The sequence below is a fragment of the Natator depressus genome, chromosome 20, assembly GCF_965152275.1.
Source record: "Natator depressus isolate rNatDep1 chromosome 20, rNatDep2.hap1, whole genome shotgun sequence".
In the NCBI taxonomy this organism is placed as follows: Eukaryota; Metazoa; Chordata; order Testudines; family Cheloniidae; genus Natator; species Natator depressus.
This window is the reverse complement of record NC_134253.1, coordinates 2,861,132-2,879,596: the sequence shown is the minus strand read 5'-3', so window position 1 is coordinate 2,879,596 and position 18,465 is coordinate 2,861,132. Positions and strand designations below refer to the sequence as shown.

Here is an 18,465-nt window from a genome sequence, read left to right as displayed (position 1 = left end):
ACTAACAAGCCGGTGATGCTGGTCTTTTCAAGAGGCACATTCCTTTCTCTGGGACAAGGCTGCCTTCTCAGTTCAGGGAGAGAACGAACTGGTTGTTCTGCTGATGCAAACAAATGAGGCAGCCGTTCCCCGGAGGAGCCGTCTCAAGTGCTTCTTGGAGAAAACCCAGGCATTTGTCTTCTCGATGGAAGGGCTGCCGTGTGTGGGCGACAATGAGCCAAAAGTCAAATGGCTTTGCTTTAGCAGGCCTGCCAGTTTAATAGATTCCGACGTCTGGGAGGATGGGTAAGCTCTTTGCTGCCCCTTCTCGCCAACCGGAACCGTTCCGTAAAACTGCGGGAGAGCTGGTGCTGGAGTTGTACTAGGGAGCTTTGGGAGACGTGCCAGAGACACTATAGGGATTTCTCTGTTGCTGCTGATTTTACGTGGAAGCCACCCAGATGCTACAGGGATGGGCGGCGGTATGACACCCTGCATGGATACATCTGGATTCATTTCCCATCTCTGTCACAGACTTCACATGTGACATCCAGCAAGCCACTTCTTGTCTTTGTACCTCAGACCCCAACCTGGAAAATGGGGGTGACCATTTAGACTTGTCTGTCCTTTGATGGTTTAATCATAGAATATCAGGGTTGGAAGGGACCTCAGGTGGTCATCTAGTCCAACCCCCTGCTCAAAGCAGGACCAATCCCCAACTAAATCATCCCAGCCAGGGCTTTGTCAAGCCGGGCCTTAAACACCTCTAAGGAAGGAGATTCCACCACCTCCCTAGGTAACCCATTCCAGTGCTTCACCACCCTCCTAGTGAAAAAGTTTTTCCTTATATCCAACCTAAACCTCCCCCACTGCAACTTGAGACCATTGCTCCTTGTTCTGTCATCTGCTACCAGTGAGAACAGTCTAGATCCATCCTCCTTGGAACCCCCTTTCAGGTAGTTGAAAGCAGCTATCAAATCCCCCCTCATTCTTCTCTTCCGCAGACTAAACGATCCCAGTTCCCTCAGCCTCGCCTCATAAGTCATGTGTTCCAGTCCCCTAATCATTTTTGTTACCCTCCGCTGGACGCTTTCCAATTTTTCCACATCCTTCTTGTAGTGTGGGGCCCAAAACTGGACACAGTACTCCAGATGAGGCCTTATTAGTGCCGAATAGAGGGGAACGATCGCACCCCTCGATCTGCTGGCAATGCTCCTACTTCTACATTGAAAGCTCTTCTGAACAGAAGAGCTGTGGGTCACTATGTCTGTACAGTTTGCTAACTGTCCCATTTGGCACCTCTAGGTGCTACTGTCATGTAAGTAATGAACAGTCATTATAAAGCTGGGATACTGCCGGGCCACCTGTCCCAGCCCAGATTTTCTGCGTGCGTGAAATGATGAGCTGGGATGGCCCAAACCACATTTGTTTATTGGGTCTGGCACAGCCTGTGTTTATTAAAGGCCAAATGGCTTTTCTAGCCCATGGATTAGCAATCTGTGACGGTGTTAAGAAAAATATCCCTACCATGTCATGTTGGAGAGTTTTCATGACCTTTTTAATTATCCATCACGCTATGTCTAAAATGTTTGATGACCCACAGCGGTAGCATCATAAGTAAGATATTGGGGAAACTTGACATTCTTCGGGAACGTTTTCAGTCTGTTTCATGCCATGCTTCACGTAGACTGAGCATCATAAATGGATGGAAAATATATATTGCTCTAGCTCTGGAAAACACACTGTTCCAGCCCCTTTCAAAAGCATCTGAATGCTCTGTGTCCCCTTAGTATTTAGCCTCCTACGTCATTTAGGTGCTTTTGTAAATTTTACCCACTGCCTCTTGTTGCTCAGACCAATCTTTTAAAACATTTCTTGGGCTGGGTTAAATTCCTTAGCAGTGATGTGCGAGGTTTGGCTGTACTCGCCACGTCTGTTGTGTGAAACGAACGGGCAGCAAGGAAGTATTTCTTCACCCATCGCACAGTCACCCTGTGGTGCTCCTTGCCAGGGGATGCTGTGAAGGGCAAAAGTGTAACTGGGTGCAAAAAAGAATTAGCTGAGTTCACAGAGGATGGGGGGGGGCAAACTTTGTGGCCCAAGGGCCCCATCGGGGTTCCAAAACTCTATGGAGGGCCAGGTAGGGAAAGATGTGCCTCCCCAAACAGCCTGGCCCCCGCCCCCTATCCGCCCCCTCCCACTTCCCGCCCCTCTCAGAACCGCCCACCCATCCAACCGCCCCCCCCCCCGCTCCTTGTCCCCTGACTGTCCCCTCCCAGGACCCACTGCCCCCCTGGGGCCCCACCCCCTATCCAACCCCCCCTGCTCCCTGTCCCCTGACTGCCCTGACCCTATCCACACGCCCGACCCCTGACAGGCCCCCCAGGACTCCCACGCCCATCCAACCCCCCCTGTTCCCCTTCTCCTGACTGCCCCCCCCAGAACCTCCGCCCCATCTAACCGCTCACTGTCCCCTGATTGCATCCCCCGGGACCCCTGCCCCTTATCCAACCCTCCCACGCCCCGCCCCCTTACCATGCCGCTCAGAGCAACATGTCTGGCAGCCGCCCCGCCTGGCCGGAGCCAGCCATGTCGCCACGCTGCCCAGCAGAAGATCGCAGCCCCGCCGCCCAGAGCGCTGGCAGCGTGGCAAGCTGAGGCTGCGGGGGAGAGGGGACAGCAGGGGAGGGGCCGGGGGTGAGCCTCCCGGGCCGGGAGCTCAAGGCCCAGGCAGGATGGTCGTGCGGGCCAGATGTGGCCTGCTGGCTGTAGTTTGCCCATGTCCGGGATAGGGCCATCAGCGGCTGTTCGCCAAGATGGCAAGGGACGCAACCCCATGCACCAGGTGTCCCTGAATCAGTTAGGGCACTAACCTGGGATTTGGGGAAGACCGGCTCAGTTCCCTTCTTCGCCCCAACTCCCTGTACCCTTGGGCATTACAGTAAAACTCTGAAAGGAGCCAACGTCCCATTTTCAGATAGGGATTTAGGAACCTAAGTCTTATTGAATATCAGTAGAATTTAGGCTCCCAAATCACCTAGACACTTCTGAAAATTAATTTTTCTGTCCCGCTGTTCCCCATCTGTAATAATCCTTCCTTATCTCCCAGGACTCTGGTGAGGATAAATATATTTAAGACTGCACGGTGTTCAGCTTTTATCATAACGAGGATCTTGTAAGTACCTAAGATCGGTAGATCTGTGCAAGCAGCGATACTCAGACTGAGGCTTGCAAGCCACAAGGGGCTCTTCAATGTCTCTCCTGCGGCTCTGTGCAGCACGTGATATTAAAACACTGGGTGATTTAAATTATTGACCAATCTAAGTTATTAACCAATTAGGATGTTTTTACTCTGTTATTAACCAACTGCAGTTGATAAGAGACTAGTATCTGGTCAGTCATTTTTCAGTGAGAATTGTGTGTGTGTATATCTCTATATATACACACGCACACAAAATATTTCCCGTCGTACTGTTTAACTATGACCATATAGTAAATGAAACAATGAATTCACACTGTGGTGGCTCTTGTGGGGAATGTTGATCGCTAATTTGGCTCCTTGAACCACTGGGGGCTGAGTCTCACTGCTCTGTAGTCTTTCAGTGCTAAGGAAGGTAAAGAGGTGACTTGCTTGTGGTTTTTAAGTGCCTACATGGGGAGAAGAGACCTGATAGCAGAGGGCTCTTTAATCTATCAGGCAAAGCTCCAGTGGCTAGAAATTGAAGCTAGACCAATTTACACTAGAAATTCTGCGTTTTTTAACTCTGAAGACAATTAACCCTTGGGACAGCTCACCAAGAGATGTGGAGGTTTCTCCATCACTGGAAATCTTGTACTCTCGCCTGTCTGCCTTTCTAAAAGATGCTGTCTGGTCCCTCCTTGTGTTATTGGCTTCCAGGCAGGGGTCACTGGGTAAAACTTTACTGCCTGGGTTGTGCAGGGGTCAGACAGGATGATCCCTTCTGGCTTTAATATCTCTGAATTGTGACACAGAAAGTTAGCCAGGCAACAGAACCGTGGTTTTAAAAATGAAGTTTAATAGGTCAAATAGAGAGAGCTTTAAATGTTTAGGTATCATGAAGAGATTGGATACATTTCTACCTAGGCAGAGCGGGTTTATCACACACCAAATGTCTTTCTATCATGCCGTGACTGTCCTTTTCTTTAGCCAAGAGGACAGCAAAGGTGCGTCTATGAGAAGTCCCTGGGGCGCTCAGGACTGGCTCTCTGGACCGCGTCGTTGGTGAGTGGCTGCCATCCTGTTCCTGGGTCCGTGGTGGTGGTCACAATCTGTATGCTCACAGCATAGCCTAGCTCCAGTCGTGGGCCGGGAGCGTGCTGTCTGAGGTGTTGTGCAAACGCAGAAGTGTCTGCCCCAAAAAGCCGACAGTCTATGCTGCTGTTTTACATTGTGCACGTTGTTAAACTTTGCCCAACAGGAGGAGGGGAATGGGGACAAGTTTCTTCTCTTTAAAGGGTCGGTGCCTTTTCCCATAGCCGTTGCATTCAAGGCCTTGGTGGAGATGAATGGGCGCATTTTACAGGCAAATGTGGATCTACATAGGTAGCAAGGTGTGTGCTGGAAGCCAGCAAAAGGCCCGCCGGGAGCACGAATGGTACTGGATTGGCTGGTTGTGTGTCTGGCCTGCCGCAGTTTGGGAGAGTGGAGTTTGATTCCTGAACCCAGGGCTGGGGGCAGAGGAGCAGGAGTGACCCACGTCCCTTTGCGGGACTGCTGAAGAGCAGCATGGAGGCATTCCAAGGGGAGCGGGGAGAAACATGGCTCGTATGGCTCCCGAAGGGGATACAGACTCCGCTGTCCCCGGCCACGCAAAAGGCACCTCATTCTAATCTGTCGCAATGTCGTGAAATGTCACATAATCTGTTTCACATGAGGTCTTGAGGGGTGGGGCAGGGCGGGCAAGAGACCAGTAACTTTCCACTGCAATTAAAAAAAAAAATCCCCTTCTGATGAGGCTAATTATTTGCTATGGAAACCCCTTCATCTTAGAAATCCACAGGCACCTGCCCTTTGCCTCCCAGGTGGCAAAGGGACATGGAGTGTCTCCCTAAGCAAGGTGTGTATCGCCCGAAAGCCCCAGAATGAATGCAGTGCACTTTGTCAGAGAAGCAGGGCCAGTCCCACCTGCTTCTCTTGTCTGCTATGATTCGTTCTTTCAACCTCTGGGCAGGGCCATCCCTATGGGCATGTGGGGCCCGGGACAAATCAGCCTGTATGGGCCCCCTTAACATTTTTTGTACAGGTGAAATCTGGTGTGGGGAGGGGACACCAGTGCAGGGGGGCAAGGGATGATGGAGAGCCACAGGGTGGCACCTGTACTAGGGGCGAGGCGGCCCCCTGTGCTGGGGGGTCCGAGGCAGAAGGGCAATGGATGGGATCAGCCTGGCCTGGGTGACACCGGGAGCCAGCGGGGCAGGCTGGGGTCACTGCTGCTGCTGCCAGAGACTGAGCCCGAGCCCCCCGATGCCGAGCAAGAAAAAGAAATGCAACGCGTGCTGTCAGCCAGTGAGTGCGGGTCCAACCCCTGCTGCTGGCACCAGGCCCTCCAAACTCCTAACCGCCCCCCCCCCCGGGCCTTCTTGGCATCCCCCGCATGACCCACGAACGCTGAAGCGTGGGCCCCGGAGCAGTCACCCTGATTCACCATACCCAAGGGACGGCTCTGCCTCTGGGAACATCCTGCCATCAGCCTCTCCTTTCCTTGACCGAAGCACCCTTTCTCCAGATCCTGTCCAGTTTGTTTTCCCGTATTTTTAGCAGTCCAAGGCCATGGATCAGCTGGTTCTTTCTGAGTTATTAATTCCCAGTCTTTCCAGTTACCTTCTCGCCTTCCCCTCCCCACGTGCTTTCGCAGAATTTGCTCAGGGCTGAACAGAGCTCTCCTACCGGCATCGTTAAACCAGCCCCAATGAGGGGCGTGAGCCATGTCGGAAGCAGAGCCTCCCCTGCCAACCCAGCACTGCTCACAACAGCACTTTTGTCGATGAAACTTACGTCGGTCGGGGGGTGTGTGTGTTTTTTTCACACCTCTGGCCGGCAAAAGTGGTAGTGTAGACAAGGCCTTAGGGAAACACATCTGTACAGTGGCCTTATTCCTCTCTCCTTCTTTCCCTCTGTGGTTGCAATATTGCTCTCCAAAAGCCGTTTCCTATTGGTGCTGAAATGCTGTTTCCCTTGTGAAGGCTTCATCCTGCATAGTGCTGAGTGGCTCCCACTCCCTTTGGCTTCCCTTGTGAGATCAGCCCCTCATCTTTCTCACTGGTACTGCGCATAGATTGATGTGTGTTCCGAAGGAAAAAAATTCCACTCCTTTTTTCTGAGCTAGATGGTTCAAGGAAAGAGGCAGCTTAACGCCTGGTCTCTTCCAGGTGTGGGATATCCGGAGCACATCTGCAAGCAAAAGGCAGGAGTCGCGGAAAAGCTGGGGGCAAAACATTGCTCGTTCCAACTCCTGCGTAGCTGGCGCTGGAGAGCAAAGTGGCCGGATTTGCATTGAGGTCCCTGGGTAGCCAGAATAATCGATAGTAATAAACCAATGAGCATTTCTTTGAAATATAGGACATCTCTTCCTCTCTGGTTCTTTAGCTAAATAGATTTGGTACAGCAGCATGTCAGAGGCACAATATCTGCTGCTCCCTCCAGCTTTCATTTCTACCGTCCCTCCAGCTTTCAGAGCCCTGGGTGGCAACAAGAAAATGCCATCAAAAAGCAAAGTGTCTTGCCTTATCTCCGGGGGAAGAAATAGAAGCCAGCCACCCCTGGGACCAGCTGCCAGCAATGCGTGGAGAGCCCAGTGGATGTTTAATTAGGTGGGATGTTGTCTTTGGTAATGACTATGGAGTGCTGGGTGCTGGAAGAGGAATTGTCCCCGCCTTTCTGGTTGATTTGGTCTTTGGGGATGTACTTCACCACGGCTGAGATGAGTTTGCCGCGGAAGTTCTTGCTCAGGAAATTGTAGAGGATGGGGTTGGCCACGCAGTGGAACATGCTGAAACAGTCTATGATGTCGTAGAAGAAGTAGAGGAAGTTGGCAACGTTGCAGCTGTAAATGAAGTAGCTGCCATCGAGGGTCAAGAGGGTCAGCGTGATGTGGTAGGGCAGCCAGCACACTAGGAACACGACGATGTAGGCATAGATCAGGAGGCAGTGCTTCCTGCTTTCCGGCTTGGAGTGCTTGATGTACCTGGCCGTCAGTATGTTGAAGACAGCGATGATGGAGATGGGGATGAGGAACCCAATGATGCTGGTGGCTAAACTGATGGCCAGGGCCCACTCATCGTAGGTCTCGAAGGGGGCCAGGAAGATGCACATGGGCTCGACCGAGTCCACCAGCTGCGTGTGGGCCACCTCCAGGAAGGGGATGAGGGCGGCGAAGAGCCAGATGCCGAAGCAGAGGAGGCGGCGTGCCCGGTGCTGATGCTGGTGCCAGAATTGGGATGCAGTGGTCAAGGAGACGTAGCGGTCCACGCTGAGGCAGGTCAGGAAGAAGATGCTGCTGTACATGTTGGCGAAGTAGAAGTAGTGGGTGAAGCGGCACAAGAAGCTGCCCCAGAGCCAGGTGTAGTCGAGCATGACCTCCAACATCCAGATGGGCAGGGTTAGCAGCACCCCTAAGTCAGCAATGGCCATGTTGAGGATATAGAGGTTGACCAGGTTTTTGTTCCCCCAGGTGTGCCAGTTGACCCAGATGACGAGAACGTTTTCCACCAGCCCCACCACGAAGATGACCAAGTAGAGGATGAAGAGCATCACCCGCTTGATGTTCTCGTCCAGGTGAGTGTCGCAGAAGGTGAAGGTGTAGTTCAAGTACTGGAGCAGCTGGGTCCAGTTGTGGTAGTCCCCGAACTTGCTAAAGGGATCTGGCGTCTCAGCGGGGACCGTGGTCACCTCGGCCATTGTGGATGGCGAGCGGCTGGAAAGAAAGGGAAGGCGATTAACTGCTGGGGTCTGGCTGCAGAACGACAAGTAGGGACATACTGTGGGGATCCTTTCCAAAGCCCTCTCCGGATCTCCAGAGCTCATCCCCTCCCCACGCACAAAGACACACGCCCAGACACATGCACACACGTGCCCAGACACACACGACCACCCCCCTTCACACACACATCCCCCGCAAGCAGCAATGTTTGCTTGGAAGGGCAGGTCACCCAACCTCTACTGCTGCCCCCACTCAGTTGAATTGTCTCCTGTAGAGGAGAACACTCTTTTGACTATGGTACTGGGCCAGGGCTAAGGACATCTAGGTTCGGCCCCCAGTAGACTCGTTATTGAGATGTCTACACTGCAGTAAACGACCCACAGCACAGCTGTGCCCGGTCCGGATCAACTGGCTCAGGCTTGCGGGGCTCAGGATGTGGGGCTAAAAAATTCAGTGAAGGCACTGGGGTTGGAGCCCGGGCTCTGAAACCCCATGAGGGGGTGGGTCTTGGCGCCCCAGCTTCAGCCGGAGCACAAACCCGTCTACCCTGCTATTTTTAGCCCCACATCCTGAGCCCCAGGCTCTGAAACTTGGTCCTGCTTTTTATCGCAGGGTAGACGTACCCGATGTGACTTTGAACAATCTGTCACTTGTGGGCAGATTTTCAAGTGAGCTCAGCAAATTCTGTTTATCAAAAAGAAGATCCAGAAATGACTGTGTCTAGGTACCTTCTCGGGGACAAAATCTGGGTACTGAAGGGGCCTTTAACCCAAGGGAGAAAGAAAGAACAAGCATCAGTAGCTGGAAATAAAGCCAAGTAAATTCCAGTGAGAAATAAGACGGAAACTTCTTTAGCATGAGGGTGATTAACCTTCGGAACAAACTACCAAAGGAGGTGGTGGATGTCCCTGAATCTGGACTGGATGCCCTTCTGTAGATGCTTTGGCTAAACTCGAATTATTGAGCTCAAAACGGGTGTAACCGGGGGAAATCCTCTAGCTTGTGCTACACAGGAGGTCGGACGGGATGTTCGAATGGGCCCTCCTGGCCTGAAACTCTGGGAATCTATGAGAACCACCATAATCAGGGGGAGATTCTCAAAGGAGCCACAACTCCCATGTCGGCATCTAAACGAATGGCCAGATTTACAGAGGAGCTCAGCATTTGGGTTCAGAGCACTTGGCTCTCCGGTCATCAGTGTCCCAGTGGCCACTGCCGAGTTCTGAGTCTCGCTTAAATGTACGAAAAAATATGGAGGAGATGATGCTAAACCTGTTGCTGGAAACTGGGGTGACAATTTTCTGACCTCGTGTTTCCCTCTGCCTCCCGCGCTACTGCTCCTCTGCAGCCGGGGAGAAACCAGCATCAAGCTCAGAAATGGCGAGCCTTGTTAAAAAGCCTTAATTTCACGCGCAGTCCATGTTGCAAGAAAGGGTTTCATCTCTGAGCCTCCGAGCCACTGCGCTGAGCGTAATGGGACAGCTTGAAAACCGAGAGAGCTGAAACTGACCTTCCCCCTACAGCCAGATTTGTTTCGTTCTTGTGGCTAACGTGCCAGCAATTGTCACTCTGCAAAAATGAGAAGGGACTTTGCCAGCCTCAGATCTGAAACAGATACCGGCGAAGAGACGGAGTCATCACAAGCCAACCAGAGCTGGAAAACAGCTCCCTGCTCAGAGAAAGTTCCTCGCTTCAGCACCTCAGCTCGGTCTAAGGGAGTCTAAATCCGCGGACAGCAAACTGGGTGGGCAGAGACACTCAGAGTGCACCGTGTGTGGAGGAATGCTGCGTGAACACGATCGTCTGCAGCTCCCAGCGCTCGTTCCAGAGTCTACACTGAAACCGTGGGAGCATCCTAGTTCTGAATTCACATCCCCAGCGTCTGAGTCTGGTTCAGTCCATGGGGAGCTCTGTAAATATTTGTCTGCTCTGAGATCTGCTGAGGACAAGTGCTGTGTAAGAGCTAGGTGGTGTTCTTATTACTTATTCTGTTCTCAGGTCTCCTTCCCAGGCAGACATGCCCTCCACCCAATGGAAACCCTGCAGCACATGGAGGAAAACGATTTCCACTAATATTAGCCCAAACCCGTAGCTGGTCTCAGTGCTGTCTCGAGAATGGGGTTGCTTAAAGCAGCGGTTCTCAGCCAGGGGTACGCAGAGTCTTCCAGGGGGTGCATCAACTCATCTAGGTATTTGCCTAGTTTTACAACAAGCTACATAAAAAGCACCGCCGAAGTCAGGACAAACTAAAATTTCCTACAGACAATGACTTGTTGATACTCCTCTCTATGCTTTCCACTGAAATGCCAGTACAGAATTTATATTCCAGTTGATTTATTTTATAATTATACAGTGAAAATGAGCCATTTGTCAATAATAGAGCGCTGTGACATTTTTGTATTTTTATATCTGATTTTCTAAGCAAGTAGTTTTTAAGCGAGGTGAGACTTGGGGGTACGCAAAACAAATCAGACTCCTGAAAGGGGGACCGTCATCTGGAAAGGTTGAAAGCCACTGGCTTAAAGAACTGCTGGGCCAGATCTTTAGCTGGTGGAAATTGGTGTAACTTCATTAACTTTAGCTGAGGCTCTGACCCTGTCTATATGGAGCCCTTCCTCATGTCCCAAAATCTGATCACTGATTGAGCTTTGAGCCACTGGCCATGGGGTTACTATAAAACATTAAGCATGTTAAATATGCTCAAGATCACTCCAGCATCATTATATTCCTTGGCCCAAAGCAACAGATGTGCCATTCAACTCCCCCTTTCAACCCCAACCTCTCTGTGCTATCCAAATCTCACCCCTGGGAGCTTCTTTGCTGTTCCATTTCCCACTGGGACCACAATCAGGCGTGGTAATTACAAATTGCAGAGAGAAGCAATTGACCGTCACAGCACACTACCTCCAGAACCGCCTACTTATCCAAATCCCAGAGCTGCTGTGTCCACACACGGCGTGACCCAGGTCTCAGCGTGATGCCGTTGGAAGAACACACAAGACAAGAGGTTCCCCCCGGTAAAGCTTACAGACCACACTACTCTAGCTAGGTATTTATAGGGCCCTCCTCACCATGATCTCCGGAAAGCTCAGGAATCCAGGCAGTGGAGGGAGGGGGGGGAAGCCGCATACAACCCAGAGGAATGCTTGGCAACTGGGTAGTCAGCTGCAAAAGCATCCATCGGTGCACCAGGAGGAGGACGGGGCTTGGTTGCTCTTCTCAGAATGTTTGGAGAAAGGAAAAGACAGATATCTGGGGGGGACTCATGCCTGCGGAAATCTAACCCCATTAATGGAGGTGGTTTGCTGGTTGTCACTGAAAAGCCTGGTGCTTTGAATGCAATGGGGGAGGAGAGAGACCGAGACACGGGTGGAAAGTAACAGGTCCATGCTCACCTGCAGTGGAAGGCTGAAGGTGTGCCCGGGTGGGTGGCAAAGGATCAGGTGCTGCCCTGATGCCTCCAGCTCTGTGGCTCAGGCGGATCTATGCTGTAGGGACCGTCGTTCCCAGAGTGAGCTCAGGGTGGGCTCGCTGGCTTCTTCCACATGCATACCCCCCACCCCTCGGAGCTCTCTTCCATACAGGAAATGTACATCATCGCCTGATATCCTGAAAACACCGCCCAGTGCAAGGCCACATTGGACGTGATTCCTAATTCCTGGGGTCTGGCTCAGCTAGAATGAAGATGGGTTTGGTTTCGCTGCAGAGCTGGGGTGCGGGAGGGGAGGAAGATTTTGGGGACAGGTCAGATAGGACATGAAAGTGGGGTAGGCCAGTGGGCGCATCTTTTCCAGGTTAATTTCCTTTGCCGCACAGAGCGAGGCTCCGAAATCCACAGCCTGCCCCACTCAGATCCCCAACCAGCTTTTGCCCGACCTGTTTGATGAGATGGAGCCCACCCGATTATTACTTAGATCTCAGCAGGGCTCACACCGGCTTAGCCGTTTCCAGGCAGGGAGGAAAGCTGGCCTTCCTGGCTCTGGGTTAATCTGTCCCAGTGAATCAAGATGGGTGAAGGCAGAGATGTTATTGACCCCTGCCTACGTTTCCCCCCCCATCCCCCTGCTCCTGGAGTCATGGGATGATGTCAGAACCTCAGCTTTCTTTTTTTTTAAATTGTTTCTCGCCCTCCCACTTGCAATGGAAATCTCAGAGCTGTCACCTGAGAGTAACCATTGCCTGAGTGTGCAGAGAGCCTGAGACAGTAGGGCTGAGCGGTGGGGTCTACCCCATGTAGCTCAGTGGCGCGTTATTTCTAAGACCCACTTCTCTGGGCCAGAGACGGGGGGTGCTGAGGCTACACCTAGGGAGGGAGAGGGCGGTCCCATGCCTCTCTCTGTTGTGAGGAAGGAACCCCGATCACTGCCACTCCAAGCAGGAGTGGGGATAGGGGGGCCTATAGCATTGTATCTATAGGGCCCCAGATAGAGTTTGATCCATGGATGCAATAAAGCAATCTGGGTCTGTCTAGTCCTTCCTCACAGTAATAGCTAAGCCCCTCCAGAGCGTTCTTTAATTCATCCCGAAACAAATCCTCCCCCTGCATGAGGAGGGGAAGCATCCCCACGTCACGTACGTGGGGCACGGCTACGAATTGGCCTGAGAGCGCAGAGCAGGCCAATAAGCTGTAGGCAGTCAGCTCAGTAGCGCCAGAACCCTGCTGGGGAATCACGGGGCCGTGGCTGCTGAAGCTGGCGGAGCGTGCACTGGTGAGCGACTCCTTCCCAGTAACTCAGTCTGGGAATGAGCCAGCTACAGAGACATTGGCACAGCACCTTTCTTCCAAAGGGTCTTGAAAATGTTACTAATCAGTGGCCTTGCTTGGGTGTGCAGAGATCTTACAGCTCCGATCGCTTCCTCCACCACTCTAATGCAGCCTCCTCTGGGGCACAACGCAGCCTGGGCCACGTGACTGTGTAGGACAGAAAGTGGAGAATAAACTACCCAGTTAAAACGTTGCGGGACTATCACTGTGTGTTTGTAGAGCCAACAGGTGGCCCCCTTCTCCGGTGCTACGTAATACAAATAATAATCAGAAATATTTTGTTCTTCTTCAGCTCTGTCCGTCTCCAGATCTCCCCGCACTTGGAAAGAAGGAATGCCGATAGCCCCGCGGACCTGGTAAGGAGGTAGGTGCCCATTCTATGTATGATCAACTAGTCCATCAGCTGAGTCTTATTCTCAGACCAATTCCTCCAACAAAACCGCTTCCTGGCCATGACACAACTCCTGCACAAGATATGATTGCTCTGCAGTTTTGAAGGGGAAGGGGGCTCTGGCACTGCTCCAGCAGTTGGTGGGGGAGAGTGGGGGTGTTTTCAGAGAGAACATTTTGCATCGAGCAGTAAGCCTGGAAAACAATTCCTGGAAATCTCCTTCTCAGAAGCAGAGAAGACATTGTGATCAACAATCAGCTCGGAAGGAAGGCCCAGCGGGAACAGGGAAGTGTAATGGCCCCTATAAGTCAAGCCTCTAACAAAACAAACCTTAGAAAGCAGGTATCCTAAGGACCCTGCCCCATGACTGCAAACAGAAACCCTTTGCCTTTATTCTCTTACCAAATCATAGAATATCAGGGTTGGAAGGGACCTCAAGAGGTCATCTAGTCCAAACCCCTGCTCAAAGCAGGACCAATCCCCAATTTTTGCCCCCAATCCCTAAATGGCCGCCTCAGGGATTGAACTCACAACCCTCGGTTTAGCAGGCCAATGCTCAAACCACTGAGCTATCCCTCCCCATCCAACATGAAGTGGGGCGCATGTTGCTTGAGCAGCCCATGGGTTCCTGGCCTAGTGGATAAGGGGGAAGCGGTAGACATGATCGATCGTGATTTTAATAAGACTTTTGATGCAGTCCCACTTGCAGTTCTCAGAAGCAAGCTAGGGAGATGTGCTCGAGATGGAAGTACGGTGAGGTGCGTGCACAACCGGTTGAAAGACCCTGCTCAGAGAGGAGCTGTCAACGGGACCCTATCAGACTGGGAGGACACATCTAGTGGGGTCCGTCCTGGGCTGGCACGATTCAGTATTTGCATCAGTGACTTGGAGAATGGGCTGGAGAGCACGCTTTTAACATGTGCAGCTAGGAGGGGTTGGAAGCACTTTGGCGGACGGGATTAGAATTCAAAATGACCTCGATAAACTGGAGAATTTGTCTGATATCAACAAGGGGAAATTCAGTAAAGAGGAGTGCAAAGCACTGCACTCAGGGCATAACTGGCCAGGCGGGTGTACTGCTGAAAACAATCTAGGGGTTAGCGTGGATCAGAAATTGAAGGTGAGTCGGCAATGTGACGCAGGTGCCTAAAAGGCTAATATCGTTCTGGGCTGTATTACCAGGAGTGTCATACGTAAGACGCCGGAGGGAATTGTCTCACACAACTTGGCACTGGTGAGGGTATTGAGAGTATTGTGATCAAAGGTTTAGAAACCCTGATTTATGACAGGAAGGGTAAAAACCTGGTCATGTTTAGTCTTGTGAAAAGACTGAGGAGGGACCTGCTAAGGCTTCGCATTTGTTCAGGGCTGTTATAACGAGGACGGTGATCACTTGTGCTGTGTGTCTGCTGGAGGGAGGACAAGAAGCCATGGGCTTCATCTGCAGCAAAGGAGACTTTAGGTTGGATATTAGGAAAAACTTTCTAATTCTAAGGGGAGTTAAGCTCGGGAAGAGGCTTCCCGGGGGGGGGGGGGGAGCCCCCTTGCTGGAGTTTTTTCAGGACAGGTTGGACAAACACCTGTCAGGGCTGGTCTAGGTTTACTGGGTCCTGCCTTTCGAGGTCCCGTCCATCCCGACATTTCTGTGATTCTATACCTGGCTCTAGTCTACCACTGATCTGATACAGTTACGTGGAGAAGTGAGTCAGTAACCAAGACAGGTCGTTCTAGCCCTTTGTCTTTCAACGGGAGGATCTCTGACTGTTTTACAAACCATTAATTGGGGTTTACGACCTCTGTGCCAGGCAGGGAAGTATTTTTCTATCCATTTAACGGATCAGGAAACTGAGGCAGAGAGAGATGACATGAGTTGCCTTGGGTCACACAACAAATCAATGGGAGAGCCAGGGAAGGAACCCAGGTGTCCTGATTCTCAGCATCTCTTGCTCTAACCACGGAACCGCATTCCCTTCACGGAGCCAGGAATAGATCCCCCTCCCAACCTGCCCAGGGCCGAACTGAAGGGCGCTCTGCACCCTGCAGAATCAGGCCCCATTGGTGACGTTTCTTATAACTCTTCCTCTGAAGTGAAGGATTTTTTTGGAATCCAGACCCCCAGCTCCAGGGCATAGAGGAGCCACTGGCTGCTAGCGTTCAGGAGGGGGCTTTCCCTGGGGACAAGTTATCCCATCAATGCAGGCTTTCTCATGCTTCCTCTGACGCACCTGGTGCCGGCCACTACAGGAGCGTCTACAGAGAGACGTCTCAGAGTCTGGATCGACAGACTCGGGCTCCTTGGCTAACAATAGCTGTGTAGATGTTGCGGCCCGGGCTGAAGCTGAGGGCGTGGGGGTGGGCTTCCGAGGCCGAGCTCCGGCCCGAGCCCTGTGAGCCTGAGTCGTTGACTTGGGCTCTGAGACTTGCTGTGACGTACCCTGTGCGTGAGATGCGTCTACACTGCAATAAAAACCCCGCAGCCCCGCGTCTCAGAGCCCGGGTCAGTTGATTTGGGTCTCCCACTAGCCCAAACCCGAATGGCTACGCTGCCCCACAGCCTGAGCCCCATAAGCCAGAGTCAGCTGGGCCAGGCCAGCCATGGCCACGCTGCGGGTCTTTTATTGCAGTGTAAACGTGCCCTAGGAGACCGAGCTAGATGGACCCTTGGTCTGAGCCAGACTGGCCATCCCTAATTCCTACCCCCTGCAGCTCGGATGGAACTCACCCTCTTCGGCCGCTTTTCCGTGGGCACATGGGTCTCACCGAGGCACCCGGCCGACACACCCCTTTGCAGTGGGGAGCATGGATATTGCAGGGCTGGGCACTGGAGGAAAACAGGTCATGCTTTGTAGTAAGGCCCCATTTAATAACCGATGGATAGTTGCTTGAATAAACCATCAGTTGTTATATAGTCCAGCAGGGGAACAGGTTGCTTGTTATAACCAGGGCTTGTAGCCATTTATAGCACCCTCTGCAGATGTACTGCTAATGCATACTACATACATACATCTGCATACATAGCACATGGCATATCCTACTGAGCCCTGCCGTGAGTGCAGGGGCCTGGACTAGGTGACCTCCCAGGGTCCCTACGATTCTAGACCTGTCTACGGCACCTTCTATTGATGTCATGCCGCTACACCAGGGGTGGGGAAACTTTTTGGCCTGAGGGCCACATCTGGGTACGGAAATTGTATGGCGGGCCATGAATGCTCACGAAATTGGGGGTTAGGGTGCGGGAGGGGGTGAGGGCTCCGGGGTGGGGCCAGAAATGAGTTCAAGGTGTGGGAGGGGGCTCCGGATGAGGGCAGGGGGTTGGAGTGGGGGTGGGGGGGTGAGGGCTGTGGCTGAGGGTGTAGGCTCTGGGGGTGGGGCTGGGGGTTTGGGGGGTGCGCTGGGCTGGGACCGAGGGGCTCAGGGAGCAGGAGGGGGATCAGTGCCAGGGCAGGGGGTTGGGGCGCAGGAGGGGGCCAGGGATGCAGGCTCTGGGTGGTGCTTACCTCAAGCAGCGCCTGGAAGCAGCGGCATGTCCCCCTTCCAGCTCCTATGCAGGGTCATGGCCAGGCGGCTCTGCGCGCTGCCCCGTCCGCAGGTGCCGCCTCTGCAGCTCCCATTGGCCGTGGTTCCTGGCCAATGGGAGCTCCAGGGGCGGCGCTTGGGACAGGGGCAGTGTGCAGAGTCCCATGACTGCCCCTACATGTAGGAGCCGGAGTGGGGGACATGCCGCTGCTTCCGGGAACCATGCACAGCCCCAGCATGGCAGAGCGGGGCAAGCCCCGGACCCTGCTCCCCGGCAGGAGCTCGAGGGCCAAATTAAAATGTCTGAAGGGCCGGAAGTGGCCCCCGGGCCGTAGTTTGCCCACCCCTGTACTACGTACATGTATATGCGTGCATACCACCCGGCTTATCGCCGTCTGCAGCGCTACGGACGTGTTCCTAACGCGTACTACGTGGTTTAGACCCATCCACAGCACTTTCTGCTTCTCCTGCATGCTGCCACGTGCCAACAACCTGCTTAGAACAGCTGTTAGCCCTTTACAAACTGGGCCTTAATATCAAAGCGTGTCCAGAAAACCCCTAAGCTTTAACCGTCCGGTGTTTGACCCAGCGTCTATCCAGGTGCTACCGCAACCTGCGTGCCTGACCCGGTCGTACCGAGAGGGGAGTGGGCCACCTTTAAACGAGTTGCATGGCGACCGGGGGGAGAAATGTGACGTCTGCAACGATGGCTCAAGAAACAGCTTTTCTTGGGTGTCGGGCGAAGCCCTTCCCGATCCCGTGGTAACAGCTGCGGCAGGCTCAGTGCACTGGGGGGCGTGTCACCAGACTGCTCTCAAGCACCCCCCTCCACTCCCCCTCTCCGGGGGGTCTTGTTTTCCTCTTTGTTTGGAGGAGATAAATGGAAAAGGCCATTTCCCCTCCGGACGCTGCTGCTCTGATGGGAGTTGGGTCCGCTTGGCGCTCCTGCCGGATCACGGGTTACATAAACGGCCTCCCGGAAGGCAACAGGGAAAGGCTGATAAGGGGCTCTAATTAGGGTGGCCTCGTTTTCCCCCTGCCAGTCAGCACTTTATAGCCCAGTGTCTCTGCCGACCTCCCTGCTCAGCACAGACCCAGCCTGCCCTTGGCCTGGGGGGAGTTTGCTCATCACCAAGGCCACGTTGCTGTTGCAGGACTGGGGGTCTCATGGCCAGTCCAGGAAGGCGACAGAGCCAGCCTCCTGTAGGGCCTTTCAAACTGATAATAGCTCATCTTAATTAATTAGCCTCTTACAGTTTGTATGGCAACTTCCAACTTCTCTGTATGTGTATCTATATCTTCTTACTCTATATTCCGTTCTGTGCTGTAGCCCACGAAAGCTTATGCTCTAAGAAATTTTAGTCTCTAAGGTGCCACAAGTCCTCCTGTTCTTTTTGCGGATACAGACTAACACAGCTGCTCCTCAGGAACCTTACAATTTTAAGCAGCCACTTTAAATTTCCAGGGGGTTTCCTGGCCCTGCATGCCAGCTCGGGGCTTGGTAGTGAAGCCTGGGGTCTGGGCCAAAGAGCAGCCAGCCGGCCGGCAGGTGATCATGTCTCTCTGGCTTTGGCAGCAGCTGACGTTACGTCTCTCTGTCTTGGGGCCCTTGTGTGTCGTCACTCCGAGTGCGAAGAACTAGTGTTACGGTGCGATGTTCCAGCCAGATTATATTTCTGTTTTAATCTAACATCTCTGGGGCGGGGGGTGTGCCATGAACGGAAGGCTTCCTTCTGGCTTTAACGATCGTGTCCGTGCAGAATCACAAGGCCAGATCCTCAGCTGGCGTCGAGCTGCGTGTGGAGTCAGTAGAGAATGCTCCTGCAAAGGGTTCTGCAGTGGGCATGAAATGTAGCGGAGACTAAAGCTTTTCC

At 52.9% G+C, this 18,465-nt stretch overlaps 1 protein-coding gene across 1 annotated transcript; it reads right to left on the bottom strand.

The window, feature by feature from the left end:
* Nucleotides 1–5,673: 5,673 nt before the first annotated feature.
* ACKR5 (atypical chemokine receptor 5) lies at nt 5,674–11,485 on the bottom strand. Its single transcript, XM_074934970.1, has 2 exons — nt 11,315–11,485; nt 5,674–7,913 (listed from the first exon to the last, which is right to left on the bottom strand). The coding sequence occupies exon 2, from the start codon at nt 7,895–7,897 to the stop codon at nt 6,803–6,805; it is 1,095 nt and encodes a 364-aa protein (XP_074791071.1). The 5' UTR covers nt 7,898–7,913; nt 11,315–11,485; the 3' UTR covers nt 5,674–6,802.
* Between the last annotated feature and the right edge of the window lie 6,980 nt (nt 11,486–18,465).